General features: G+C 43.7%; 1 protein-coding gene across 1 annotated transcript; it reads left to right on the top strand.

The window, feature by feature from the left end:
* Positions 1-1,435: 1,435 nt before the first annotated feature.
* Positions 1,436-27,047, top strand: LOC308290301 (delta-like protein C; the record flags this gene model as incomplete). Its single annotated transcript, XM_080732086.1, has 10 exons — positions 1,436-1,489; positions 2,552-2,803; positions 3,586-3,646; positions 4,294-4,551; positions 6,362-6,553; positions 10,581-10,750; positions 11,371-11,587; positions 23,699-24,458; positions 25,401-25,506; positions 26,883-27,047. 10 exons carry the CDS (start codon positions 1,436-1,438, stop codon positions 27,045-27,047), a joined length of 2,235 nt encoding a protein of 744 aa, XP_080588212.1.

A 27,047-nucleotide genomic window follows, 5' to 3' on the forward strand; every position in this document is an offset into this window, starting at 1 on the left:
AAGCGCGTTTGGGACACGTGCACGCACGCATGTGTCCCTGCCCTGGCCTGCACCGTTTGTTTGCGCGTGTCACCCCGACAGCTCGTGTCGACAGGGCCATTATTAACGCCAGCATTTTGTTCTAAATAGACTATTGCCCCAATCTGCCCCCGGCCCGTGTGGAACTGCCCTCGGCGGGGCGAGAGCAAATCACAGCCTGTGGGGGGGCCCCCCACACAGACAGTGGAGTAAAGTAGCCTACCTAAGTACATTTACTTAAGTACTGTATTTAAGTACAATTTTGAGGTATTTGTACTTTACTTGAGTATTTCCAATTTCCAATACTTTTACTTAGGCCTAGTAGGCCTATACTCCACTACATCTCGGATTGAAATATTGTACTTTTACTCAACTACATTTATTTGAAAACTTTAGTTACTAGTTACTTTGTAGATAGAAGTAATAATATTATAAACCATACATTAACCACTTTAGCCATAGCCGATCTACAAGCTCACAACGCTTGTGAACTTATAGATCTGCTAATTTTCAAACATTTTGGACTTTTACTTTTGGTACTTTAAGTACGTTTTGATGCCAATACTTTAATAATTTTATTCAAGTACATTTTGAATTCCGGACTTTTACTTGTAAAGAGTGCTTAGATCACATTGCAGTATTGATACTTTTACTTAAGTAAAGAATGTGGGTACTTTTTCCACCACTGTGTAGGCCACACTCATTGTGAGCTTCTAGATCTGCTATTTTCAAAATATTATATTGCATTTGAAAACTTGAAATAGTACATTCTGCATAACGAGTAGGGCTATTTTTACTTTTGGTAGGCTATTTTAAGTACATTTTCATACCAATACTTTTGTAGGCTACTTTTAGGCTACATGTTGAATTCCCTGACTATTAATTGTGACAGAGTAGGCCTATTTCTACATTGCAGTATTCATACTTTTACTTAAAACAAAAAGTGAGTACTTTTTCCACCACTGCCGTCTATTACCACGCGCGCGTGGTTGAGGAGCTCTCTCTCCGTGGGGTAATAGACACGCACAGCCTCCGTGCATGCGCCTCCCTCCCAGCCGGGGGGAGGGAGCTAGTATAAAGCCCCACGCACACACACTCCCCCTCAGGTTAGAGCAGCACGGTCCACACAAACACACACTCACAAGGACAAGGACACACCGCACCGCTCTCTGCTTTATCTGATCCACCTTTACACGCAAGCCAACATAGTTTTATAGCGTTTTTATATGTTTTTTATATTTTTTTACTCTTCATATTTAGCTATTATTTTATTTTTTATTTTTTTCCATAACGGATATTTCTTTTTTGTTTTCTTTCCCGACGTTCTTAACTTTCTTACTCTCTTGGAGGAGCCGTTGGGATTTCTATTGACGGACAGACAGTGCAGCGGGTCTGCAGTCTGCCGCTGAGCGCCAACATGGGCCGTTTCTTACCGCTGCCATGTCTTTTACTTTTGATATCAACGCAACTGGTGAGTAGCCTATAGCCTACTGATCTTACTGATACTGTGTGTGTGTGTGTGTGTGTGTGTGTGTGTGTGTGTGTGTGTGTGTGTGTGTGTGTGTGTGTGTGTGTGTGTGTGTGTGTGTGTGTGTGACTGTGTGTGACTGTGTGTGTGCGTGTGCGTGTGCGTTTGCGCGCGCGCGTGCTTATATGGGGGGGAAATGGAATATGAAACTGCCGCTCTCATGCGCAAAATGCACTTTTACGCAGCGGCGTCAGTTCAGAAAAAGCTACGGTACGGCAATCATGTTGCCGTACCTTAGCAACAGGCAACGATTACAGTACATTTTATTATTTCCCCCCTGTAACCAAGGCATGGCAGCTGCCATAGCTTGCCATACCCAATTGACGCCTCTGCTTTTACGCACGGGAGCTGAGCCCCCCCCCCATAGCCCATCTCTCTCTCTCTCTCTCTCTCTCTCTCTCTCTCTCTCTCTCACTCTCTCTCTCTCTCTCTCTCTCTCTCTCTCTCTCTCTCTTTCTCTCACACATAGGCCTATGAATTGTTTGAAGCTGTACATTTTAATATTGTACGTGTTGTGTAGTTGTTTGTCACCCTGTTGTTTGTTCAGTTGTTTTTGGTGTTGAATCTTTAATGGAAACAGCCTTTAGCGTGTGTGTGTGTGTGTGTGTGTGTGTGTGTGTGTGTGTGTGTGTGTGTGTGTGTGTGTGTGTGTGCGTGCGTGCGTGCGTGCGTGCGTGCGTGCGTGCGTGCGTGCGTGCGTGCGTGCGTGTGAGAGAGATCCATTTGGTGTTTGTTTTTTTGGCCTACTGTACTTTTTAACCACTAACCCCATGCAGCATCCGTATTGTGGGGAAGGCTTTCGCTGGCAGAGAGCAGAGATCAAGCTCGCCGATCGGCTCTTTTCAGCGAAAGCTTTCCCCACAACAACAGAAAACAGAAAAGACACTCGTACAGAGCCCTGAGGGATTCCGACAAACCATATGGGGTTTAAGTGGTTAAAATGTCAATAAAATATTCAATTAATCAATCAACTCTCTCTCTCTCTCTCTCTCTCTCTCCACGCAGGTGGAGTCCTCGGGGGTGTTTGAGCTGAAGATCCAGTCGTTCAGCAGTGCGCGCGGCGCGTGCCAGCACAAGGCGCTGTCGCTGCGCGACTGCCAGATCTTCTTCCGCGTGTGCCTGAAGCACTCGCAGGACGTCATCGACCCCGAGCCGCCGTGCACCTACGGCACGGCGCTCACGCAAATCTTCGCCGCCGACAGCAACTCTGTGTCGGAGAGCGCGCCCATCCGCGTGCCCTTTCACTTCAAGTGGCCGGTACGAAAAACAACAAAACAAAACAAATAACACACACAACAGTGTTTCTCAGTTTTCTTTTACAACAAGGGTTCACATTTTAGATTGTATTTAAAAGATGAGTGTTAAAATGTTTTCATTTACTGTTTTCTATCATTTTAATGACTTTAATTTCAATGGTTGCAGGCATGCGTGCAAGTGGCGAAATATGTCTTTTTAGACACAAGCCTATTCCCAAGATGCACCGCAATCCTTCATGGGCAGATGTTACTTATGGGGGCTAGGAATGTTACTGTAAAGATATCGCCGGCTTATTGTGTCTAAAAAGACATATTTAGCCACTTGCACGCATGCCCCCATGCAACCACTGAAATCAAAGTCATTAAAATCGCTAAAACTATAGAAAGAATTAAATGAAAACATTTGAACACTCATCTTTTATTTTCTCAATCTAACATATGAACCCTTGTTGTAAAAAAAAAAGAGAAAAAAAAGTTGTCCTTTAACTTTGGCAGTGTACAAATGAAACCGAATATTTGGTTCCATTTGTACACTGTCAGAGTTACAGAATTGTATAGGTCAATTTAGACCCACTGAAAATCTTCGCTGAAAATAAGCCGCCCCGGCTATTTTCCACAACGGTTTTGCGCAGAAAGAAAGGTTCAAGTGCTTAATAATTGACCAAAATATGCGCGCGTTAAATCATTCATATTATGATCATCATAGCTGTATATGATTTATGCATGAGTGTAATGAATGGCTTATGGTTTATTAATGGCTCCGACACATATATCCCATTTCAGGGGACCTTCTCTCTGATCATCGAAGCCTGGAATGCCGAGTCATCGGATGACTTGTCCACAGGTAGGAACACTCGCTGTTACATACCTTCGCCACTAGGGGCCACTGTTCTCAATAGTTTATTTTGTTTATTTATAACACCAAGTATTCAACTCTATTAAAACTGGGAAGCGTCTGTTGCAATTTTAGGTTTGTAGCATTGTCTATTTAAAAAAAGCGCTTGTACATCTGCTATTTTCGAAACATTCTTTGGAAAGTCCTGAGCGTGAAGAGAACTAACATATTTAGAAGGCTTTTGTAGCCTCAGGTCTCAAATGGGTTCTATGTTTGCCATATATAGCCTTACACAAAGTGGATTTCAGGTACTCCCTTATGGGGCTCTAAATTGACTCTTACAGGTCTTTAACTTTGACAAAGTTAAGGGGAGACCTACAAATGTCAAAGTTTGAGAACCACTGGCTAAACATATCATAACAGGGCTCTGCATTAAGGCTTGTCCGCTTGTCAGGTGTCTCAAGTAAGTGGATATATATCGTCACTGTCTGGCAGAAACCTCGTATCTCGAAGTTTCCAAATTTGTGTGCTTGTAGAGCTGCTGTTTTCACTAGTTTAGATCATTTTTAAAATGTACAAAACGAGCGGTTTTGGACATATATTGGACGACAATATATGGATTAAAACAAATAAAAATAACTCACTTTTCCTTGCAGACAACCAGAACAACCTGATCAGCCGCCTGGCCACGGGGCGCCGGCTGGACGTGGGCGAGGACTGGTCCCAGGACGCGCACGCCGGCGACCAGAGCGAGCTGCGCTTCTCCTACCGCGTGCTCTGCGACGACTTCTACCACGGCGAGGCCTGTTCCACCTACTGCCGGCCGCGCGACGACACCTTCGGCCACTACGCCTGCGACCCGGCCGGGAAGCGCCTCTGTCTGGCTGGGTGGACGGGGGAATACTGCTCCGATCGTAAGATTTAAACGTTCAATGTCATCGCCGCTCCGCCTTCGCGCTTCTGGCGCGTTTATGAAATTGCTGCTCCGATCTCCAAAGATTTAATGTTCGTCACGCACAGGCGTTCATATGAAATGCTGCTCGGATTTTGAGCCATTTTTTGTGTTGAGAGACGTATAGGGTTTAGAGTTCTCAAATTCTGCCCGGACCCGACCTTACCCGAACCCGACCCGACATTTAGGGTAGGGTAGGGCATAAAATGTATGCTAATTAGTCGGGCCGGGTAGGGCCTCAGGCTCAATGAAAAAAGAAAATATATTTTTTTGTTATGTTATTACTAAATTCTTTCCAAACATGACTATACCCGAACCGACCCGACGTTTTCAGGCCGGGTAGGGCCTAAAATGTATGCTAACTAGTCGGGCCGGGTAGGGCCTCGGATCGGCCCAGTTAGGGCCCAGTTAGGGCCGGGTCTTAATTTTCAGGCCCGTTGAGGACTCTAAGGGTTTATTTAGGTTTCCGCCATATCTTAGCACCATGACGTTAGACCAATTTCTTTTTAGTGAGGGGATTTCTTTCCTCTCTCCAAAATCTTTGGAAAATGGTTGGGAAAATCAACATTTTAAAATGTATATATTTGGAAGATGTCCGCCTATTATAACGACATCTTAGCCCCCTTCCCCACAGTGCGTGGTTTGGGGGGGGGGGGGGGGGGGTATAAGAATAGAGAATAAGGGGGTCTGGCTCAACCTTGAAATTGTTAAGTCAAGCAGTTGTCAACACCATCCTGGGTTGCAGTGTGCGAGTGGATGGAGTTGGCTGAGGTCTGTTCCTTTTGTTTGCCCCCCCCCCCCCCCAAAAAAAAAGAAAAGAAAAAATGGGCCCCCGGGCCGCCCGCCTGAACAGGGGACACGCGCTTGAACTTAATGTGCGCTGCCTTGCGTGAAAAGACATGGCATGTGTTGCTTTTGTTGTGAAGACCAGCTGCTTCATTGAGCATTTAACAAATACTTCTTCTTCTCGGGGAGGTGTGTGTGCGCGTGTGTGTGTGTGTGTGTGTGTGTGTGTGTGTGTGTGTGTGTGTGTGTGTGTGTGTGTGTGTGTGAGGGAGAGAGAGAGAGGGGCCAGGCTGGGGCAGAGAGGGGAAGGGGAAGGGAGGGGAGGTTGTTTTGTGACGCGAATGAAGAACGAGGGTACGCGCGTATACGCGCACGCACGTCACCGGTGGTGGAAAAAAGTACTCCAATGTTTTACTCGAGTAAAAGTATCCATACTGCAATGTAGAAATACTCTGTTACAAGTAAAAGTCCAGAATTCAAAATGTACTTGAGCAAAAGTAGGAAAGTATTGGCATCTAAAGGTACCAAAAAAAAAGTACCGAAAGTAACAAGTACAAAATGTTTGAACATAGCAGATCTACAAGCTCACACCGCGTCGCATTGCGACGGGTTGTAGATCTTGTAGAGCGTGTAGATCGCCTATTTTCAAATAGCCTAGGTATAAAATAGGGCTAAAGTGGTTAATGTATGTTTTATAATATCATAATGTATATCTGCAAAGTAACTAGTAACTAAAGTTTTCAAATAAATGTAGTGGAGTAAAAGTATCTGGATCCGAGACGTAGTGGAGTAAGAAGTAAAAGCATTGGGAATTGGAAAACACTCAAGTAAAGCACAAACACCTCAAGTAACAGTACTTAAGTAAATGTACTTAGTTACTTTACGCCACCGCACGTCACTACATCCATCCTTACCTCTGTCTCTCTCTCTCTTCTTTCCCTCCATCCGTCCGTCCGCCCCTCTCTCTCTCTCTCTCTCCCAAACAGCCATCTGTGCGACGGGGTGCTCGGGCCCCCACGGCTACTGCGAGGTCCCGGGGGAGTGTGTGTGCCGCCAGGGCTGGCAGGGCCCGTCGTGCAGCGAGTGTCGCCAGCACCCGGGCTGCCTGCACGGGACCTGCGCGCAACCCTGGCAGTGCAACTGCAAGGAGGGCTGGGGAGGACTCTTCTGCGACCAAGGTACGGTCTGCGCTGTGAACCGCACAAGAGTACATTTGGTTTTCTATAAGTGTCTTCTAAATCAGTGTTTCTCAACCACTGTGCCTGGGGACCTTTTGGTGTGCCCCTGAGAAGGGTCAAGTGTGCCCCTTGAAACTGCTTGAAAGCCAGTATTGTATTTATCATTTTAAAAATGATTTAAACTAGTGAAAACAGCCGATCTACAAGCACAGATTCTTGTAGATCGTCTGTTTTCACTAGTTTAGTATATTTTTTAGATGACAAATACAAAACAAACGGTTTTGGACATACAAGGTTTCCACCCGACAACGACGCTATACTAGTGGCATCAGCATTAGCCAGGTCTGGTCATTTGACACCAGATTTCAATTTCTCTTTTAACTGTGATCATTTCAATAACAAAGGCTTCCATTTCGGCACGCCGACTTTCCGGTAAGAGAGACGCCATGGTTTCTGTTACCTTGGAATCCCCATTGATGATGTCATCGGTATGGTCTGAACATTCCACCAATGAAGCACAGAGTGAGCAGACAGGAGTTAAAGGAGTAGTTCACCCCCAAAATTACTTTTTTTCTATTGATTGCTCACGCCATGGAGACTTGAGTTCAACAATATTTTTTTAGTTTTAGTCTCATTCCTAAGACAATCATTTCATTACAATAAATGTACCCCCATTGATTCCGGATGGGGACCCAAATGCATTCGGGTCCCCATCCGGAATCAATGGGGTAAATTTACTATAATCAATTTTTTGTCTTAGGAATGAGACAGAAATACAACAAAATATGATTTAACTCAAGTCTCCATGGCATGAGTAATCAATAGAAAAAAAGTCATTTTGGGGGTGAACTACTCCTTTAATGCTCATCTTTAATGAGCACAATTGAGGACACATTATATGAAGATCAGTGGTGTAAAGTAACTAAGTACATTTACTTAAGTACTGTAGTTAAGTACAGTTTTGAGGCAATTGTACTTTACTTGATTAGTTCCAGTTTTCAGTACTTTTACTTCTACTCCACTACATCTCAGATCCAAATATTGTACTTTTACTCCACTACAATTATTTGAAAACTTTTGTTACTTTGCAGGTATAAATTATAATATTATGAATGATAAATGAATCCACTTTAGACCTATTTTATACCTAGGCTATTTGGAAATAGCCGATCTATAAGCTCACAATGCGTTGCGATGCGGCGTGTTGTGAGCTTGTAGATCTGCTATTTTCAAACATTTTTGTACTTGTATTATTTGAAGTATATTTTGACGCCAATACTTTCGTACTTCTACTCAAGTACATTTTGAATTCCAGACTTTTTACTTCTAAGGGTGCCCTCACACCAAAATACCTAGAGTGGAATCCGCCAATGCTTTTCAATGAGAATGGAGTGTTTTTTGCCAGTAGAGGATTACTGCAAAAAAACGCTACATTCTCATTGAAATGCATTGGCAGATTCCACTCTAGGTATTTTGGTGTGAGGGCACCCTAACAGAGTATTTCTACATTGCAGTATTGGTACTTTTACTCAAGTAAAAAATGTATGTACTTTTTCTACCACTGAAAATATTGAACATAATTGTAGCTCATACAATCAAGAAGTGACCTAGAAGTGTTACCGGAGGGGATTAGCATACGCTAGTGGCTCAGGAAGTACATGACTTTAAACACCTTCTCTGGCGTTTCACACTTCATTCAAAGTCAACTTGCCTCATTTTAAAGTGTGAAACGAGTCATTTGCCGGTCCAACAGACACATTTCCAATCCCACACGTGCATGGGATTCGAGTTGAGAAAACCGAAACAGGATTTCTTTCATCGGACAGCTTTAGCACGGATTCCTCACGATTCTTCAAAATAGCTTTCAAATGTGACGGAGAAGGAAAAAAAGAAGGCAGTAAAAATTGAATCAAATTCACCATTTGATTACGTAATTTGCGGAATTCATTAATTAATTAAAGGGTCGACCAATTCCTTGTCCCCACGATGCTTCGAATACAAGGGGAATTTTCATTTGTGTTACACTTTTTCACGGTGAATGATTATAAAAAGAGAAGAATAGGAGAAGAGAATCCAGGATTAACGACTGCAAAAGTCACTTCATGAACTCACTCTCGGTGTAATTAATCCCAGGTGTTAAAACGAGGCCTTTGTCATGCGTTTAGAGCCGTGAGCCTGGGAAACGGGAGTACTTGAAAGTAGCCCACACACACACACACACACACACACACACACACACACACACACACACACACACCCACACACACACACCCACACACACACACACACACACACACACACACACACACACACAGCACACTTATCTCACCTGTGACATCCTAAATGAGCCCGGGTCCATGTCGAAGGACACACTCGTCACGTAGGTGTGACCACCAGGCTTGTGCCGGTCGTCTAACAGCTGTCCCTGGGAGAAAAGTTGGAAGCCTTGAAGTGACACACTCCACCTCCACCACCATACCCTGTCCAGTCTGCCCATGTCCTCATCACGTGTGCGCGTGTGTGTGTGTACACACAGTGTACAAATGGAACATAAATGGACATAATGTGTCCATGGCAAAGACGTCTGCATATGCATATAAACACAAAGCATAATAAGCAGCAAGTATTACACGAGGCAATGGTAACAATCCATGCAGTACAGATCCCCAAAAGGTGAACAATCCACAGGAAGGGACATAATACGAAGGTAGATAGATACCTTTATTATCCCAAAGGGGAAAATCAGTTGCCCAGTGGCAGCACAGCAGTATAAGGTTATTTACAAAGTTACAGAGAAGTATGAAAAAGATACAAGAAAAAAAGAACGGAGTACAGAGTACAGTAAGAAGGTAACACAGTCTACATCATAATTAAGGTCTGACAAAAAAAAAAAATACAAAATAAATTGGGGCATCTGTACCATTTTACAAGCATTTAATTTATTTGATTTGATCCCATGGTCAACATTTGTTTGACCATTCAGAAATGCTACAGGACACGTTGCACTGTGGGATTAAATCAATTGTAAACAGCTGCTCGAGGCCTTTAGGTTCCTATCAGCGCAACAAAACCATTTGCAACCATAAAGCTGTAAGCGGTGACGACCGGGCCCTCACACCGTCCCTTGTCACGACGGTGTCACAGCTCTGCATCTGTGGCTGACTTCCTGGTGGAATTTAGGTCATGGCTCCAAGAATTACGCTTCTTTTGTAACTCTGGACTTGGTACATGAATGTACCAGTTTTGTAGTTGTTTCAACTTTGAAACATTTTGCACTTTAGTTGTGCACAGAATAATAAAGGACTCTTTGCAATGGGACCAGACAAGACATGACAAGACAGACCATTATTACAAATATGTGTTCAAAGTTGGCGTACCTGCGTGCACGTGTGGAAGTGTTGAGTTTGACATTCACAGATATTCATAGACAACAACAGCATTCGGGTTAAAACTCTGCGAAGTGGAAACGCAAACCTTCAAACTAGTAGCTTAAATGTGAAAATCATCATGATTGGGCAACTCTATGACATTACGTAGGTGTAGGTGTTTTTTGTCTGTGGTAAAACACATCATTTACAGAGTCATTTATCTTGAGAGAACTGTACCATGTGACATCAGCAGGATATCCGTTGTGACCTCAGTGTGACATCAGTGGAGGCACAAGCATATCTACAAGCTCACAAAGGGTTGCAATACAATGTGACACGTTGGGAGCGAGCTCGCAGGTTTATTTGACTATTTTCGGACAACAGATTTGGTGTAGAGGGAAATACTTGAGGTCCATTTATACTCCAGGACTCCAGGATGTTAATAATCGTCATTAACAATCTTAACATTGTTAATGAAGATTAATAGGTGCAAAGTGTCTTCTTCGGAGCTTCAATTTCTCTAATAACAAGACAGCAGTCAAAGATCACCATAAAATGTGTTGATCTTCAAGTTGGTAGGTAGGTGGCTTGTGTTTGGTCTTCGCTGCCGTCCAAACCCAACACAGCTATTGACCATATCATTTTCTTTTTTCCCGCAGACCTCAACTACTGCACCAACCACCGGCCGTGCCGCAACGACGCCACGTGCACCAACACGGGGCAGGGCAGCTACACATGCACGTGTCGCCCGGGATACAGCGGCAACAACTGCGACATCGAGACCAACGAGTGCGACAGCAACCCGTGTAAGAATGGAGGCAGCTGCAACGTAAGTCATTGACGACACCGCACAGCGTGTGACGCAGCGCCCCGTCAGGAGGAAACCTAGTTATGTCAAAATGATATATATAATATATACAGTAATTAATGTGAAAAAATAAAATAGCTGATCTGCAAGCTGAAAATAGCTGATCTACGCGCGCGCTACAAGCTGATTTCAACAATTTGCCTAAAATAAACGAATGCCAGGTGTGTTCACGTGTCAACGATAAAGCTAAAAAGGTTACACTTTACAATTGACAATTTAGGCATTTAGCAGACGCTCTCAATCCAGAGCGATTTAAGCAAGATATACATCAATACAATAAGCAAGGTAATACATCAATACAATAAGCAAGGCAATCATCAACACATCAACAGCAATACATCAAATGCATAGAAATATCAATCTAGACAAAAATAGCATAGGTAGATGGAGCACAGAGGTTATCGCCACAGAAGCTCATAACCTCAACACCGATGGCAGTGAAGGAAAGCTTCCCCGGCAATCAGCCTCAACACCGATTGGTGAATTATGTAGTGGACGAACTCTGGGAATATGGTGTCAATGGCGTCCTTGCGTTGCCATCGTATGTAAACATCCTACCTACTCTCTGTCTCCCCTCCCAGGACCTGGAGAACAACTACTCGTGCACGTGCCCCCAGGGCTTCTACGGGAAGAACTGTGAGATCAGCGGCATGACGTGCGCCGACGATCCCTGCTTCAACCGGGGCACCTGCGTCCCGGGCACGGCCGGCGGGTACAGCTGCCGGTGCCCGCCCGGGTACACTGGCTCCAACTGCGAGAAGACGATTGACGGGTGCAGCAGCGAGCCCTGTGCTAACGGTAAGATGCCATGCTTCTTTCGCTCTCATAAATGGTGCGTGGCGCATACATGTGCCATGTACCATCGAGCTTTTCTCTATGTATGTATTTTCACATTCACACACTGATGGTGGTTGAAACCATGCAAGGCACGGTTCAGTGCCTTGCTCGAGGAGCCTTCCACATGCAGCGAAGAGGAGCCGAGGATTGGACCAGCAACCTTCCCATTCCAAGACAGTGATTCAGTGATTTCACAACGAACCAGGGCATTCACCAAATATTAGAATATTCGAATATCAAAGTCACTATTTCGGCATTGTTCACCAAAGTCGAATATTCGCTTTTTTTTTTATTTTATTTTTATTTAAAAAAATAATATATACTGTATATATATATTTCTTCATGGTTTATAAAGCTTGGCTAGATAGGAAGTCATAAGAATGAGTTGTCAATGCCCCTGGTGGATGAATTTGTTAATGCGCTATACCAGGGGTTCTCAATTTTTTTTAGGCCGTGACCCCCAAATAAACATATTTCAACTGGGGACCCCCACCCTGACAAGCACTTGGAATTGTAGGTATTACATTTAATGTGACTCTGTTCCACAGATAAATATTGTGAAAATAGCAGATCTACATGCTCACAACGCCTCGCAACGCTCGCCTCTTGCTTACTTAATATTTGACAGTTTGTCCAGTCCTGTTGAATATTCCACTATTCGAATACTTTGAGGTAGAATAATTCGAATACTAAAAATCACTATTCGTGAATAGTTAAGTAATGAAGTTAAAGTTAAAAAATGTGTAACATCCATCTTAGTAGTCTTTTTGTTGACGCCTATGGTGGCCCAGTTCTCGGTTAGAACTGCCATTCCCAGAATTCAGTTCAAATGAGGGTAATTTTGGAGCGTAACAACATTGTCAGAAATGGAATCTCTTAACGTAAACGTACATGAATTGATAAACTTCTCGTACAGTGTAAACAAATGTTTTAGAGAAGTTGTGAAAAATACTATGTGGAATGGTTATTGTGGCAGAATATAGGCTACGAGTGAAATGATGATCAGAATGAATCTGAATAGAGAGAGAGAGAGAGAGAGAGAGAGAGAGAGAAATCCACTGGGAGCTAAAAAACAACAACAAAGTGACTAAGTGTTTGAAACATTTAATTGTAATTATATTATTTAGGTTACATAATCCTATCCTTTCAATTGGTAATTATTGAGATGCTTTGACACCCTATACTTGGTAACGCTTGCCCATTGACATTCCATGTCTATAATGTGTTATGAACATACAAAAATAACCTGCTTATAACACTGTATGATTCTATTACAAGAACTCATGAACACTTGATAACAATGATCAAGTGCTTGAACAACAAATGCTTGATAACAATAATACAAATTGTCTTATAATTACTTATAAAGTCAAGTATGAATCTATTATAATCTGTTTTAAAAGCATTATGAGCTTTTGTGAGTGTTTATAAAAATATACAGTGTTATAAGCATATCACATTTATGGAATATGTTTATAATGCATTAGGCCTATAGAGATTGAGATGCATAGTATAATAGTAATAATACTTCTGATAGCAATCATTGCTATACAGTGTTCAGTATCAGGGGTATCCAATGACACCAGGCTAAACAAGTGAAACTGTAAGTGAAGAGGACATTTGTAACCCACCTGTAATTCTGTTGTCTGTTTTACAAACGAGTTGGAGAGAGCGGGAGACTCCTGTTACTGAACAAACACTCCTATCAATGCTAGCAATGACTATCACAACATAGAGCTATGTGTAGGCCTAGAGCTTTTAACAAAACAATCTTGTGCACCCATCATTTCCGCGTTGTTTTTTAAATCTGCTATATCATTAAACACTGCCATTGGCCCTCGGCAGTACACACGGCAGGTTTGAAGTGGATCTGTCGGGCGGTTCTTGAGATATGTGGGAGACACACAAACAGACTGATAAATGTTACAGTATTCACTACCATGTCAGCACCTTGTTAATGACATTTAGAGTTCTCAATTTCTGCCTGAACCCGACCCTACCCGAACCCGACCCGACATTTAGGGTAGGGTAGGGCCTAAAATGTATGCTAATTAGTAGGGGCCAGGCCTCGGGCTCAATGAAAACAGAAAAGATAATTTTGTATTCCTACACTACCCGACCCGACCAACGTTTTCGGGCTGGGTAGGGCCGAAGCCGTTGAGAACTGTAGTGACACTTACCATGACCATGTTAGAGCATGAACTTTCATGTAGCTAACATGTCACAGCATTTGCTACCATTTAACTAAATCAAAACTACAAATGACGCAAACCTCTGTGTGCAGTGTGTGTAGGTACCTGTCCTTTGTATATCTTGAGAACCGTCAGAAGTGGGTTGGATAGGCAGAAAAGGCACAAAGGGACATAGAAAGATATATAGAGATTATGCCATACAAAAGGGGCACAGACAGACAGACAGACAGACAGACAGACAGACAGACAGATGTATGGGCATAAAGAGCATTAACCATCATGCAGCTACTATACTATGTTAGAGCATTCACTACCATGTTTGTTGACTTCTGTTATTGTGATTCAAAACTCATTTATAATGTGAATACTCAAGCAAACTTTCATGCACTGCAGAGATAGCAGTATATATAAGCTAGATCTGCTGTTTTCACTACTATTGTGCGACAGCCTTGTATGATGAAGCAGGGCTTTACTTTGCGAAGAAACGTACAAATTTGAAACCTGGAGTTACAAAGTTTCTTCCCGACAGTGACGATATTTACATCCCCGTAGTAATGTTGGTGTGCCCATGGATTCTTGGGACATGAAAAGTGTGCCCATGCAGAAAAAAGGTTGAGAAACACTGCCTTAGTAACATCATGAATTTATTTGAAGAAGTACATTTTATTTATTTCCCCTGTAGCCAAGGTATGGCAGCTGCCATTCTTTTCCATACCCAAATGACGCCTCAGGGAGTAAAAGTTGCTTGGGTAACACTAATGCCAACCCCTTGGCCACTGTCTGAACCTTTCTGACAATGCTTCACCCTCCCACCAAGGTTAAACGTAGCTGTGAACAGATTACCACACAGCTACTACAAAGTATCCGTATGTACTTTGTTTATTAATCACTTAGTCCCTATGTACTTAGCTGACTGAAGTCCCTCAGGGCTCTATAACATGCACCCGATCTGTTTCATCTTTGCTCATTTATGAGCTATAATAGCCTTCGCCAAGGGTTGTTAGCTCGTAAATCAGTTCTTGTTGGAAAGCGACACCACCGTAGCTTTACTCAGAGGAAGGAGTGTTGGTGGAACAGTTGCCGTTTCAGGGCCATGTTTGTACTTCAACTGTAAGTGACCAAAACTGACCAGAACTCTCGCAGGGATATGAGGGTCAATTAGGGCCTCCGTGTGGAACGTAGATCACTTCAGTACTGACTGGTGCACACTTTTCTGTTTAACCACCTGAACCCTGATATCGTCGTTGGCGGGTGAAAAACTTGTATGTCCAAAATCGTTTTTTCATTTATCATTTTAAAAATTATTTTAAACTAGTGAAAACAGCCGATCTACAAGCACACAACGCCTCGCGGTGCGAGGCGTTGTGTGCTTGTAGATCTGCTGTTTTCACTACTTTTGTGCGACGGCCTTGTGCTATGAAGCGGGGCTTTACTTTGCGAAAGAACGGACACATTTGAAACTTGGAGATACGAGGTTTCTGCCCGACAACGACGATATACTTGACTTGACTATACTTGAGCCTCAAATTCTTTCATCTTTATCCTGTGAAAAGCACATTTTGTTGACGATAAACAAAACATGAAAGTGGATTTAACACTTTCTCACCCCGTGGTATTTTTTGGTTACGTTTATTTTATTGTATTAATTCTTTTGTCAAAGTTAGGGTTCGGTGTCTTCCTGTGTGCTACATGTTCCACATTTGATTTGTACTTTTTTTTATTACTATAAAGAAATACACATTTGATTTGTATATATTCTTTATTACTATAAAGACATGTAAGGATCATGCTCCAAAGGTTTAAACGTTTATTTTTGGTTGCCTTACACCCTAACCCTTACACCACGGGCGTGACGTTTGCTCAGACCTACTTTTTTTTATTACCAACACCACACATTTGTCGTCGGTTAAGAAAGAGCAGTTCCCTGCTTCAAATAGCATTGTTAGCCGTGAGTGTGAAGCATCTGTTCATACACACAAAGGTTTTTTTTGCACTCACCTCAGCCACCACCAGCTGTCACATGGCTTCTGTCATATGCGTCCGGAGCTGTAAGCCTGGGAAACTGGCATGGCAGAGTAGCAAACACATTTTCTTTTTTATTGTACCCCTTGAAAGAGCACACTTATCTCACCTGTGACATCCTAAATGAGCCCTGGGTCCATGTCAAAGGACACACTTGTCACGTAGGTGCGACCCCCAGGCTTGTGCCGGCCGTCTGACAGTTGTCTCTGGGAATGTTAGAAGCCACTAAATGACACTCAATGACACACTCACCCATACCGAATGAAATCAAGAGATCAGAACTCTCCTCTGGATTTAGCTGGTTGGTTCTATTTCATTGAAAGAACAGAATGGTGCTGTCGACGTTCATACTTGGAATGCATAAATAGTTTATTCTTATTCATTTGTACACTGTCCATTAATGTGTAGAGATATGCAGTGTTTTGACGATAGCAAATAGCAAACACTAGTCTACATGCAACGCTGAGTGGTTGGTCTCACAATAACACAGGGCAAGCCACAACCACATATTAGACTATTACTTTGAAATTATATTAGTTATTCTGACATGTTAAATGACTTCCATTTTGGTTCTGTTTCGTTCTATAGCTCTCCCCTCCAACCAAAACATAGTCAGAAAAGGCTCATTATTTTTCTACGTTATTTAGGATTCAGACACACACCTTCGTTGAGTGTAAACGAAACTGCAGCAAGCAGGGTGAAAAGGTCTAATATCCTACCTACCATACTTTTTCTTTGGAAGTAAGAGAAGTTATCAAGCGATTCACCAACTCCACGGGATGTTCTGATTCAACAGGGGCAGCATGTTCTGTCTCTGTCACTCTAATCCCTCGCTTATTTTTTATCCTAGACCTTTGGTGGAAGGTGAGCGCTCTTCCCCGCAGCAGCAGACAGAAATCACCAGCATACTTTCTTAATGCAATGTATATACCAGTGTTTCTAAAACGTGGAAATTTCAAGGTCTCCCCTCAACTTCCATTTGGTTCCATTTGTACGCTGTCAAAGTTACAGACTTGTAAGGGTCAATTTAGGAACCTAGAGAGTCCCTGAAATCCACTTTGAGAAACACTGGTATATACGAGACCACATTGTCACACAGTTAGCCTATTCATTTATGTATTCATTTTTATTTTTCGAGACCAGTCGAGCAACTGCAGGACAATCTGGGGGACGTTCCTTTGTTATCTAAACAAAACTAAAATGCTGCCTTAGAGGGCGATTCATTTATGTTGGTGTAAAGTAACTAAGTACATTTACTTAAGTACTGTACTTAAGTACAGTTTTGAGGTATTTGTACTTTACTTGAGTAGTTCCAGTTTTCAGTAGTTTTACTTCTACTCCGCTACATCTCAGAGGCAAATATTGTACTTTTACTCCACTACAATTATTTGAAAACTTTAGTTACTAGTTACTTTGCAGATATAAATGATTATATTATAAAACATACATTAATTCACTTTAGCCCTATTCTATACCGTGGCTATTTGAAAATAGCCGATCTACAAGCTCACAACGCGTCACGATGCGACACATTGTGAGCTTGTAGATCTGCTATTTTCAAACATATAGTACTTTTAATTTTGGTACTTAAAGTACATTTTGAAGCCAACACTTTCATACTTTTACTCAAGTACATTTTGAATTCCGGACTTTCCGGACTTTTACCTGTAACAGAGTACATCTACATTACAGTATTGATACTTTTACTTAAGTAAAGAATGTGAGTACTTTTTCCACCACTGGAACCACTGTTCTTCCCTGGGAGGTCTTGCAACAATCTTTCATGTCCCCGGCGGCTCCTTGACAAAGAATCTTATTTTACCAAGATAATGCCAATCCCAAGTGGTCTTCAAGTGGGCAATAAGGTGTGATGATGGCAGACCAACACAGTTGTTGTTGGCCTCGATTGTTGAGGAACTTGACCTATTGCAAAATGGCCCAATTTGTAATCCTTTAAACTCAATCATGCATACTGTAGATCAATAGCTGTTCTCACCCTGTGCTGTGCTCACATACTGAGCTCAGTGGCAAAGCACTCTGCTTAACAGCAGGGTTTATCAGGGTTCAAAGCTCATGGCGTTTATTGTTTATACATATTCAATATACAGTATAGTCAGTATGTATTTAGGCAGGGGAATTCTTATACATCAAACTTCCCAACAGTGTGCAAAACAATACAATAAGAAGGAGATAGAATGCTGTGATAACTAAGCCTTGTAATGAAATTAGATATAAAGGTAAAATAGCTGCAATAAAATGAATAACAAACAAAATAGCCGTACATCTAGGCCATACCGACAATCCATTGTACGCTCCTAGATCAAATGTCACCTTACAGAATATCAGCTTGAAAGGAACCACACAGAAGCACGTTTCTGTCACAATTTAAGTTTGTATGTTTTAGTGCTTTAAGGACACCAGTTCTCAACCACTGTCCAGGGACCAGCAGCGGTCCAAATAGGACCCTTACGGGTCTGTAACTCTGAGAGTGTACAAATATTGTGCACGCTCCGCAAGTTCAATTAACACAGAATTCTACCATATAGATTGGGGTCCGGGCTCCCAGCGATTGAAAAAGGCATACTTATATGTACATATAAAAACAATAATAGCCCATTGGTCTATTGTTTTATTTTATTCGTTAAAAAATAGGGCTTCTAGAAGTGGTTAATCTCACTCTCTGCTTCCAGCCAGTAACTTCTGGCTTTGTTTTGAAATGCTCCTGGAGTTCCACACTGTCTGGAATGTGAGGCTGGCACCATGCTGATAGACCTGTCTGCTGCTGCTGACAGACAGATAGACAGACAGGCAGGCAGGCAGGCAGGCAGGCAGGCAGGCAGGCAGGCAAAAAGACAGACAGACAGACAGACAGACAGACAGACAGACAGACAGACAGGCTAATAGCTACTAATACAGACAAATGTTGTTGTCTTTTAGACGTGTGAAACACTTGTCATTGAGGGAAATTTGGAGAACCTTTCCACCGAGCTAATGTAGATGCTGTGTTGTTTTCTGTAGTCTCCACCGGGGGAATTCTCTCGTTTTTCTTTTATGGTTTGTTTGGCAGAAAGTACGCTTGTGCAGATTGTGTGACTTTCTAACTAAGCAGCGCCCTTCCTCGTGTAGATGGGGAAGTCCTTCTGGGCATGCAGTACAGTACACATGCCAGCCTTCTATTGTTGTCATGGTATGCCAAATTAGCATTTTAACAACTTGACCCTACCGCTTCCCTGTAGTGAAAACACACCTTAAAGCATATTGTCGTTGTCGGGTGGAAACCTAGTATCTCCAAAACCGTTCGTTTTGTATTTATCATTTCAAGAACGATTTAAACTAGTGAAAACAGCCGATCTACAAGCACACAACGCCTCGCACTGCGAGGCGTTGTGTGCTTGTAGATCGGCTGTTTTCACTAGTCTTGTGCGACAGCATTTTATGATGAAGCAGGGCTTTACTTTATGAAAAAAAAAAAAACATACACATTTGAAACTTGGAGATAGGAGGATTCTGTGACAGTGGCGATATTCTCTCATCTCTGCAGCTATAGAACATTCATTTTCAGGTCAGGATACCAGTGTTGTCCAATCAGGAGAGAGAACTCACTCAGTACAGTGCATTGTGATAAACAAGTGAGATTGGAAGTGACGACACAAACAAATGCAGACAATATTGGAAGTGAAACACTTTAAGATCGTAGCTGATAAATGTGTTACTCTGCAATTAATTGGCAATGGACAACCACACTGAAACGAACCTTCTGTTTATTAAGAGAGACGAAACTGGAGTGTACAACTGGAATCAAATGGACCTGTGTGTGTGTGTGTGTGTGTGTGTGTGTGTGTGTGTGTGTGTGTGTGTGTGTGTGTGTGTGTGTGTGTGTGTGTGCATTTGGTTCCATTTCTAATGCATACTTCAGCGATAAAAGCGCCAAGCTCCGGATTAAGAGAGTCTGCTAAATACTTAAATTGTAACTGTAACGGGGAGACCAATACACGCCATAGCAACGATTACTAAATGAACATAAAGCATTTTATTTTACAAATAGAAATATGTCACTTATGCTACCCTTGTGTGAACAACAGGCTCCTAAACGGCTTGGCAGTGCTACAGCTTGCACTATGGTTGTTTTATTATGAGGCAAACACTTAATGATAGCCTCGACAGATAACGCTGACATTGCAAAACACAGATAAAAAAAAAAGTATCACAAGAAACTTGCACACACACACACACACACACGCACGCACGCACGCACGCACGCACACACACACACACACACACAGGCGCGCGTGTGTACATGCTGTATCTGTGTTTTCACACTGACCTCCCAGAGGCCCTCATTAGTGTGTGGGAAACACTGCTTGCACATGTGCAATCTCTCTATGTGTGTGTGTGTGTGTCTGTGTGTGTGTGTGTGTGTGTGTGTGTGTGTGTGTGTGTGTGTGTGTGTGTGTGTGTGTGTGTGTGTGTGTGTGTGTGTGTGTGTGTGCTCGCACGTGTGTGTGTGTGTGTGTGTGTGTGTGTGTGTGTGTGTGCGTGTGTGTGTGTGTGTGTGTGTGTGTGTGTGTGTGTGTGTGTGTGTGTGTGTGTGTGTGTGTGTGTGTGTGTGTGTGTGCGTGTGTGCGCTCTCCCCCCACTCCTAACAAACGGAGACATGTGTTAAGTGCTGTTGTCAAGTGAAGCTGCTCTTCTGGAGTTGTGTTGCAACGCTGCGGCGCTAGGCATGCTAACACGCAAACACCATATAAGGAAGTGTCTCTGAGTGCATGGCCGAACGACCTCTCGGTCCACTTTCTCTCTGCTTGCCAAATTTAATTTAGTCCCTTTTTTTGTTCGTTTTTTGGTTTCGTTCTCCCCCATTTACTCTCCAAGCGAACCGTCACCAATTCTCATGGTGCACGTACTGCATTCCCCACCTGCCCACTGTTTACCTGAGGAGTGAAAGGCGTAAAAAGGGAAGATCTACAAGCCCACAGCGTGTCGCACTGAGATGCATTGTGGGGCTTGTAGATCTGCTATTTTCAGTGCACAAACAAATAATAATGCATAATGCATTGCAGAGGCTCCCACAGGAGGTGCCAATGCCCCTGTGTTGCGCCCGACAAACAGGACTTCAGGCCAGTTTGTCCCCGGATGTAGAATCCTGCCTAAATACAATTCATATCCAGTTTGAATTAAGGCTATAGTACAACAATACTCACAGCTTTTCTTTCCATTGTTCACAAAACATATCGTCGTTGTCGGGTGGAAACCTTGTATGTCCAAAACCGTTTGTTTTGTATTTATAATTTTTAAAATGATTTAAACTAGTGAAAACAGCTGATCTACAAGTGTGTGCTTGTAGATCAGCTGTTTTCACTACTTTTGTGCAATGGCCTTGTAGGATGAAGCAGGGCTTTGCTTTGCGAAGAAATATACAAATTTGAAACTTGGAGATACGAGGTTTCTGCCCGACAGTGACAATATACGGACGGAAAATAAGCCACACATTGATGCGACGAAACTGAACGTAATCAAATAAAATAGGTCTATATTTTTGTTGACGTCATTAATAAACGTCCTTGAAGCATGCATGCACGTCTTTAAAAAGAGTGTTAGAACCTCCACAGAATGTTTTGGGGCTCGTGTAATTTACCGGCATACATTTTCAATTATAAAAAAAATCATAATTAGCTTGGCGCTATTGTCGCTGAAGTACAAATTAGGGCTTTCGTGGTTGACCACAATGCATTGGAACTGGAACCAAATGCACACACGCACAGGTCCATTTGGTTCCAGCTATACACTCTTCAGACCTGTTACAGACCTGTAAGGGTCCCATTTGGTTCCTAACTATCAGTCATTTAGCCCTCACGGACCCTGGTCCGTGAGTCTGAGAAACCATTGCTGTAGGCAAGCATTGTTGGCAGCGGTGCAACTGCTGGAATGTTTTCCTGCTTCCTCTTGAGGCATTTCACCCTCCTTCCCTACATGTCTTGGCTTCCTGCCATCACTCTCTCTCTCTCTCTCTCTCTCTCTCTCTCTCTCTCTCTCTCTCTCTCTCTCTCCTCTCCCTCAAAGTCGTCCGTGTTTACAGTAAACATCCTCAACTCACTTCCATCTTAAAGACATATTACACCTCGTTTCCTTGTTGCAAATTGCAAATGACGGTTTGATTTCGTGCTCCTGAAGTAGTTTGACCGCTCTGCTATACACCCTCGAGTGGTCCGGTGCAACCAGGTACTTTCTTTAAGGAAGAAAGTACCTTAAATAAGCACACATAATAATATAACTTAATGGATTGCATTTTTATAGCACTTTTCCAAGTGCTTAAAGCACTTTACAATGGTCCATTCGTTCATACATGCATACATTGGGAAGGTACTTACTGTCAAGGTAAATGCTTTTCTTGAGGTACTTGTAAGGTTCTTGCTCGAGATACTTTCTAGTCAGGAAGTGATCGCCCCTCACATACTCCACCCAATCAAAAGGTGAGGTTTTTCAACATAGATTAGATAGTTTTTTTTACCAATCCTACCGAAGGAGGAGTCTGGATTTTATCTTCCGGTGCGTCCTACCACTTTAAATACCTCCTGCGTTCCCTTGATGGAGTCCTGTTGATCGGCTCTCTCTGTTGTTGTGCCAGAGGATGACTGATTGACGGGAAATAGACTGAAAGTAGCCAATCTACGAGCATCGCAATGCATTGTGAGCTTTCTATAGTTCTAGACCCTGATGTTAGATAGGAGAGTGGAGGGTTCTAGACCCTGATGTTAGATAGGAGAGCTTTCTATAGCGTTCTAGACCCTGATGTTAGATAGGAGAGTGGAGGGTAGCAGCTTTCTATAGCGTTCTAGACCCTGATGTTAGATAGGAGAGTGGAGGGTAGCAGCTTTCTATAGCGTTCTAGACCCTGATGTTAGATAGGAGAGTGGAGGGGAGCAGCTTTCTATAGCGTTCTAGACCCTGATGTTAGATAGGAGAGTGGAGGGGAGCAGCTTTCTATAGCGTTCTAGACCCTGATGTTAGATAGGAGAGTGGAGGGGAGCAGCTTTCTATAGCGTTCTAGACCCTGATGTTAGATAGGAGAGTGGAGGGGAGCAGCTTTCTATAGCGTTCTAGACCCTGATGTTAGATAGGAGAGTGGAGGGGAGCAGCTTTCTATAGCGTTATAGACCCTGATGTTAGATAGGAGAGTGGAGGGGAGCAGAGATTCAGTCCCCAGACGCTGTCAGCTCGACTGCACTCTCGCATGTCTGCCATGTTCGCCGTTTGTCATGTTTTTTTTATTGTCATTGTAATTTTTTTGTCAGTGGTGTAAAGTAACTAAGTACATTTTACAATGTTGAGGTACTTTTACTTTATTGGAGTAGTAGTAGTAATCTCAGAGGCAAATATTGTACTTTTACTCCACTACAATTAATTCAAAACTTTAGTTACTAGTTACTTTGTAGATTTGTAGAAAACATACATTAACCACTTTAGCCACTTTATATACATTTCGGCAATTTAAAAATAGCCCATCTACCTACAATGCAACTCATTGTGAGCTTGTATATCTGCAGTTTTCAAAAGGTTTCGACAAATGTTATACATTTGAACACTTTTGAAAGAGGACCTTCTGTATAATGTGTATTGTCTACTTTTGGCACTTAAAGCACATTCTCATACCAATACTTTTGTACTTTTACTCAATAGAATTTTGAATCCCGGATTTTTACTACATTATTTCTACATTGCAGTATTGGTACTTTTACTCAAGTAAAATGTGTTTTTCCACCACAGTTTTTAGTTTGTAAGACCCAAACTAAACCCCTCTCTCTCTCTCTCTCTCTCTCTCTCTCTCTCTCTCTCTCTCTCTCTCTCTCTCTCTCTCCAGGTGGTCTGTGTCTAGACCTGGGCCACAGCGTAAAGTGCCGGTGCCGCCCCGGTTTCGCCGGCCCCCGCTGCCGCACCAACGTCGACGAGTGCCGCGCCAACCCCTGCCACAACGCCGGCACGTGCGTGGACGGCGTCAACGGCTTCACGTGCACGTGCACGCTGGGCTTCACCGGCCGCGACTGCTCGGTGCGCGCCGACGCCTGCACGGCGCCGGACGGCGGGGACCTGTGCCTCAACGGAGGCACCTGCTACACCCACTTCAGCGGCCCGGTGTGCCGCTGCCCGCCGGGCTTCATGGGAGCCCGCTGCGAGTACGACAACGTCCCCGTGGTGGTCCCCGTGGTGGTCCCCGTGGTGGTCACCGTGGTGACGCCCCGGACGGAGGAGAAGGAGGGCGCGGCGCTAGCGGTGACCGTGGCCCTGGGCGTCGTCACCCTGGCTCTCCTGGCGTGCGCCTCGGTTTTCGTCCTCCGGATGCTGCGCCGGCGCAGCCGGAAGCTGGCGGCCGCGTCCTCCTCGGCCGTCAAGAACGACCTGGTGGCGGTGAACAACCGCGGCGCGGCGGCGGCCGGCCTGCCGCTGCCGGGGAGTGCCAGGGAGAAGGAGGCCTTCCTCGCCCCCCCGGGTGGGCAGTTCAAGGTGTCCAACAAGGACGCGGCGGCGCTAGTGGCCGACGACCTGTCCACGTACAAGAACAAGATGGCCGAGCGCAACCTGGCCAACGAGGAGGGCCGCCTGACCAAGGCCAAGTTTGACATGTAAGGATCTCGTTTTCGTTGCATCCTGTCTGTCTTTCTAGTTGTCTGTCTGTCTGTCTCTCTGTGTCTGAAGGCCAATTTCATGCTTTGAGCGACAATTGTCGGATGGCGCAATCCGCACCGCAATTAGAATGTTCAGTTGAGGCCTTTAGCAGGCACTCTTCCATCCACAGTGACGTAAACCAAGAAGCTAGCATCAAAACAACAATATGTACATTGAAGGTATAGGATACCACGTAAACAAAGTGACCGTAGCCACCGACACGTCTCCATCGACGCTCAGAGTTTCATGTTGTCTGCTACTCAAAATGTAAACAAGGAAGTGAATCTTGTCTCGTGCATCTCCGTGGTAATGGAGCTTATACTCCGGTCACAGCGCACGCAACATTTCAGGAAGAATTTGAAAGTGAGATTAGGATTTTCCCATGGCCCTATCATAGTACAGTCTGCGGTGATAAGCCATCACCGTGGTGTAGTTTCCTAGCTATCACCTAAGACTTTGTTATACATGTTTAGGTGATAGCTAGAAAACGTCATCACGGTGAAGTGATAGCTCTTCACCTTAGACCATGGGTCTTCAACAGGGGGTCCGGGACCCCTAGGGGGTCCTCAGAGTTACTACAGGGGGTCCTCCAAATCTTTGAGTGATAGAAACTTTTTTTCTCCTTTTTTATATTAACCACTTGAACTCTAGTGTCATATTCTGAGAACTGTCCCAGTTGTGTTTTGTAGTTGATGTGTGAAACGTGCCAGAGCCCGTCTCTGCACAGGCCTGTGTATCTGATGCCTATCTGATCACGTCTTATCGCAGCTGAACTACGCACGCACGCACGCACGCACGCACACAGATACACCTCACCTACACACATGAGGGTTGTTTACTTCCCGCTGTTTTCTTATACTAACATTCCTGCCTCTTTCTCTCTCTCTCTCTTTCTCTAGCAGTAAGATATGTGACTCATCCATCAAGGTGCCCTCAGTGGGTGGGATTTACCATCCTATCTTCATCATTCCCGAGCAGGGAGACCAGTGTGTGTTTGCGACAGAGGTAAGAAACACGTTGCCAAACGTCGATTATGGGCTCTGTCCACACAAAGAGTCTTTTTCTTAGCTGCCGAAAATGTTCCAACATGGCGGAAACAGAGGATGTACAAGCTTTGCTTGTTGATCTGCTCTTTTTTTGTGACACGGTCGTATAACAAAGTATAAAACGGGATTTAATCTTAAGTCTTTATCCAAGAATGTTCTGTGAAATGAAAGGGCTAACGTGGTTAACTTATTTATGTAAAATCTTCATAAATGGTAAACAGCGCGTTCAAATAGCACCTCATTCAACAATGTGCATGTCGATGGCTTGGACATGTACCGAGGAGGTATGAGACAGGCACGTGCACACATAGACATCAAAGGGGGCTTGAGCCCCTGTCCTTTTAACGTCTGTAAAAAAAGTGCCCTCTCCAGACCATGAATGCAAGTTTTGAAAATAGCAGACCTCCAAGCTCACTGTGCGCTCGGAGGTCTGCTATTTTCGATATTTTCACCAAAAGGCCCTTTTAGAAATGTCAGCCCCTGCCTCTCTAATATTCTCTGCACGTCCCTGGTATGAGATGTATATATACACATTGGGGAAGGATGTTTAAGTTGGAGCTGCCGTGCAGGCAAGAGGAGAAGAGAGAAGGCCGAGGATGGAATGTGGTGAGAGAGCGCCGTGCAGGTTGGCTGCATGTGGAACAGGCACGTGCACACATAAGACATCAAAGGGGTCTGGGAGCCCCTTCCCTTTTACCCGTCTGTAAAAAAAAAGTGCCTTTTCCAGACCATGAATGCAGTTCACTATGGTGAAAGAAACGCCATACCTGACGCGTTTGTGAGCTTGGAGGTTGGCTATTTTCAATATTTTCAACAAAGGCCCTATTATTTCAGGCCCTGCCTCTCTAACATTCTCTGCACGTTCCTGCCGAGGAAGATGCAGAAAACAGAGACATGGGGAAGGGATGAGCCGCTGCCGGGGATCCCCTGATGGGAATTATAGCCAAAAAGAAGAACGATAATGTGACAAATGGTCCCGTTATGAGTCTAAAACTGTTCTCTTTCAAATATTCCTCTCATTGTACCTCACTGTAAAGCCGTCCAAAGTAGACCAAGATGTCTCATTGATATTCATTTCAGCTGTGACTAGTATTTAAGAGATACCATTTTAGGTATTTTTCAGTTTCGCCCATTTGGGAAAACACACAATACTAATTGTGCCTATAGTGAGTTCCATTGTAGAACAAGCACACAAATACAACAAAACCCTGACCTCCCCACTGAAAATTCAAGCATGTTTGCACGCAATCCCGGTCTTCATTTGCTGAACATGTATTATCACCATGTACGCCGATGACTGACTCAAGTCTTTCTGTGTCTCTCCCTCAGGTGTAGCCTTGGCTTCTGACAGTCTACCAGCCCAACGGGGGAGAAAAGAAGTCCTACCCCAGCACCTCTCAACTTGTGAGGACCCTCTGCAAGAGCCTAGCAGCCCAGCGGGAGAGAAAAGACCACCCTATCATCTCTCGTCTGGCGAAGACCCTCTGCGAGGCGCACTGA

The sequence above is a fragment of the Nannobrachium achirus genome (assembly GCF_963921795.1).
Source record: "Nannobrachium achirus genome assembly, chromosome: 8".
NCBI classification, from domain to species: domain Eukaryota; kingdom Metazoa; phylum Chordata; class Actinopteri; order Myctophiformes; family Myctophidae; genus Nannobrachium; species Nannobrachium achirus.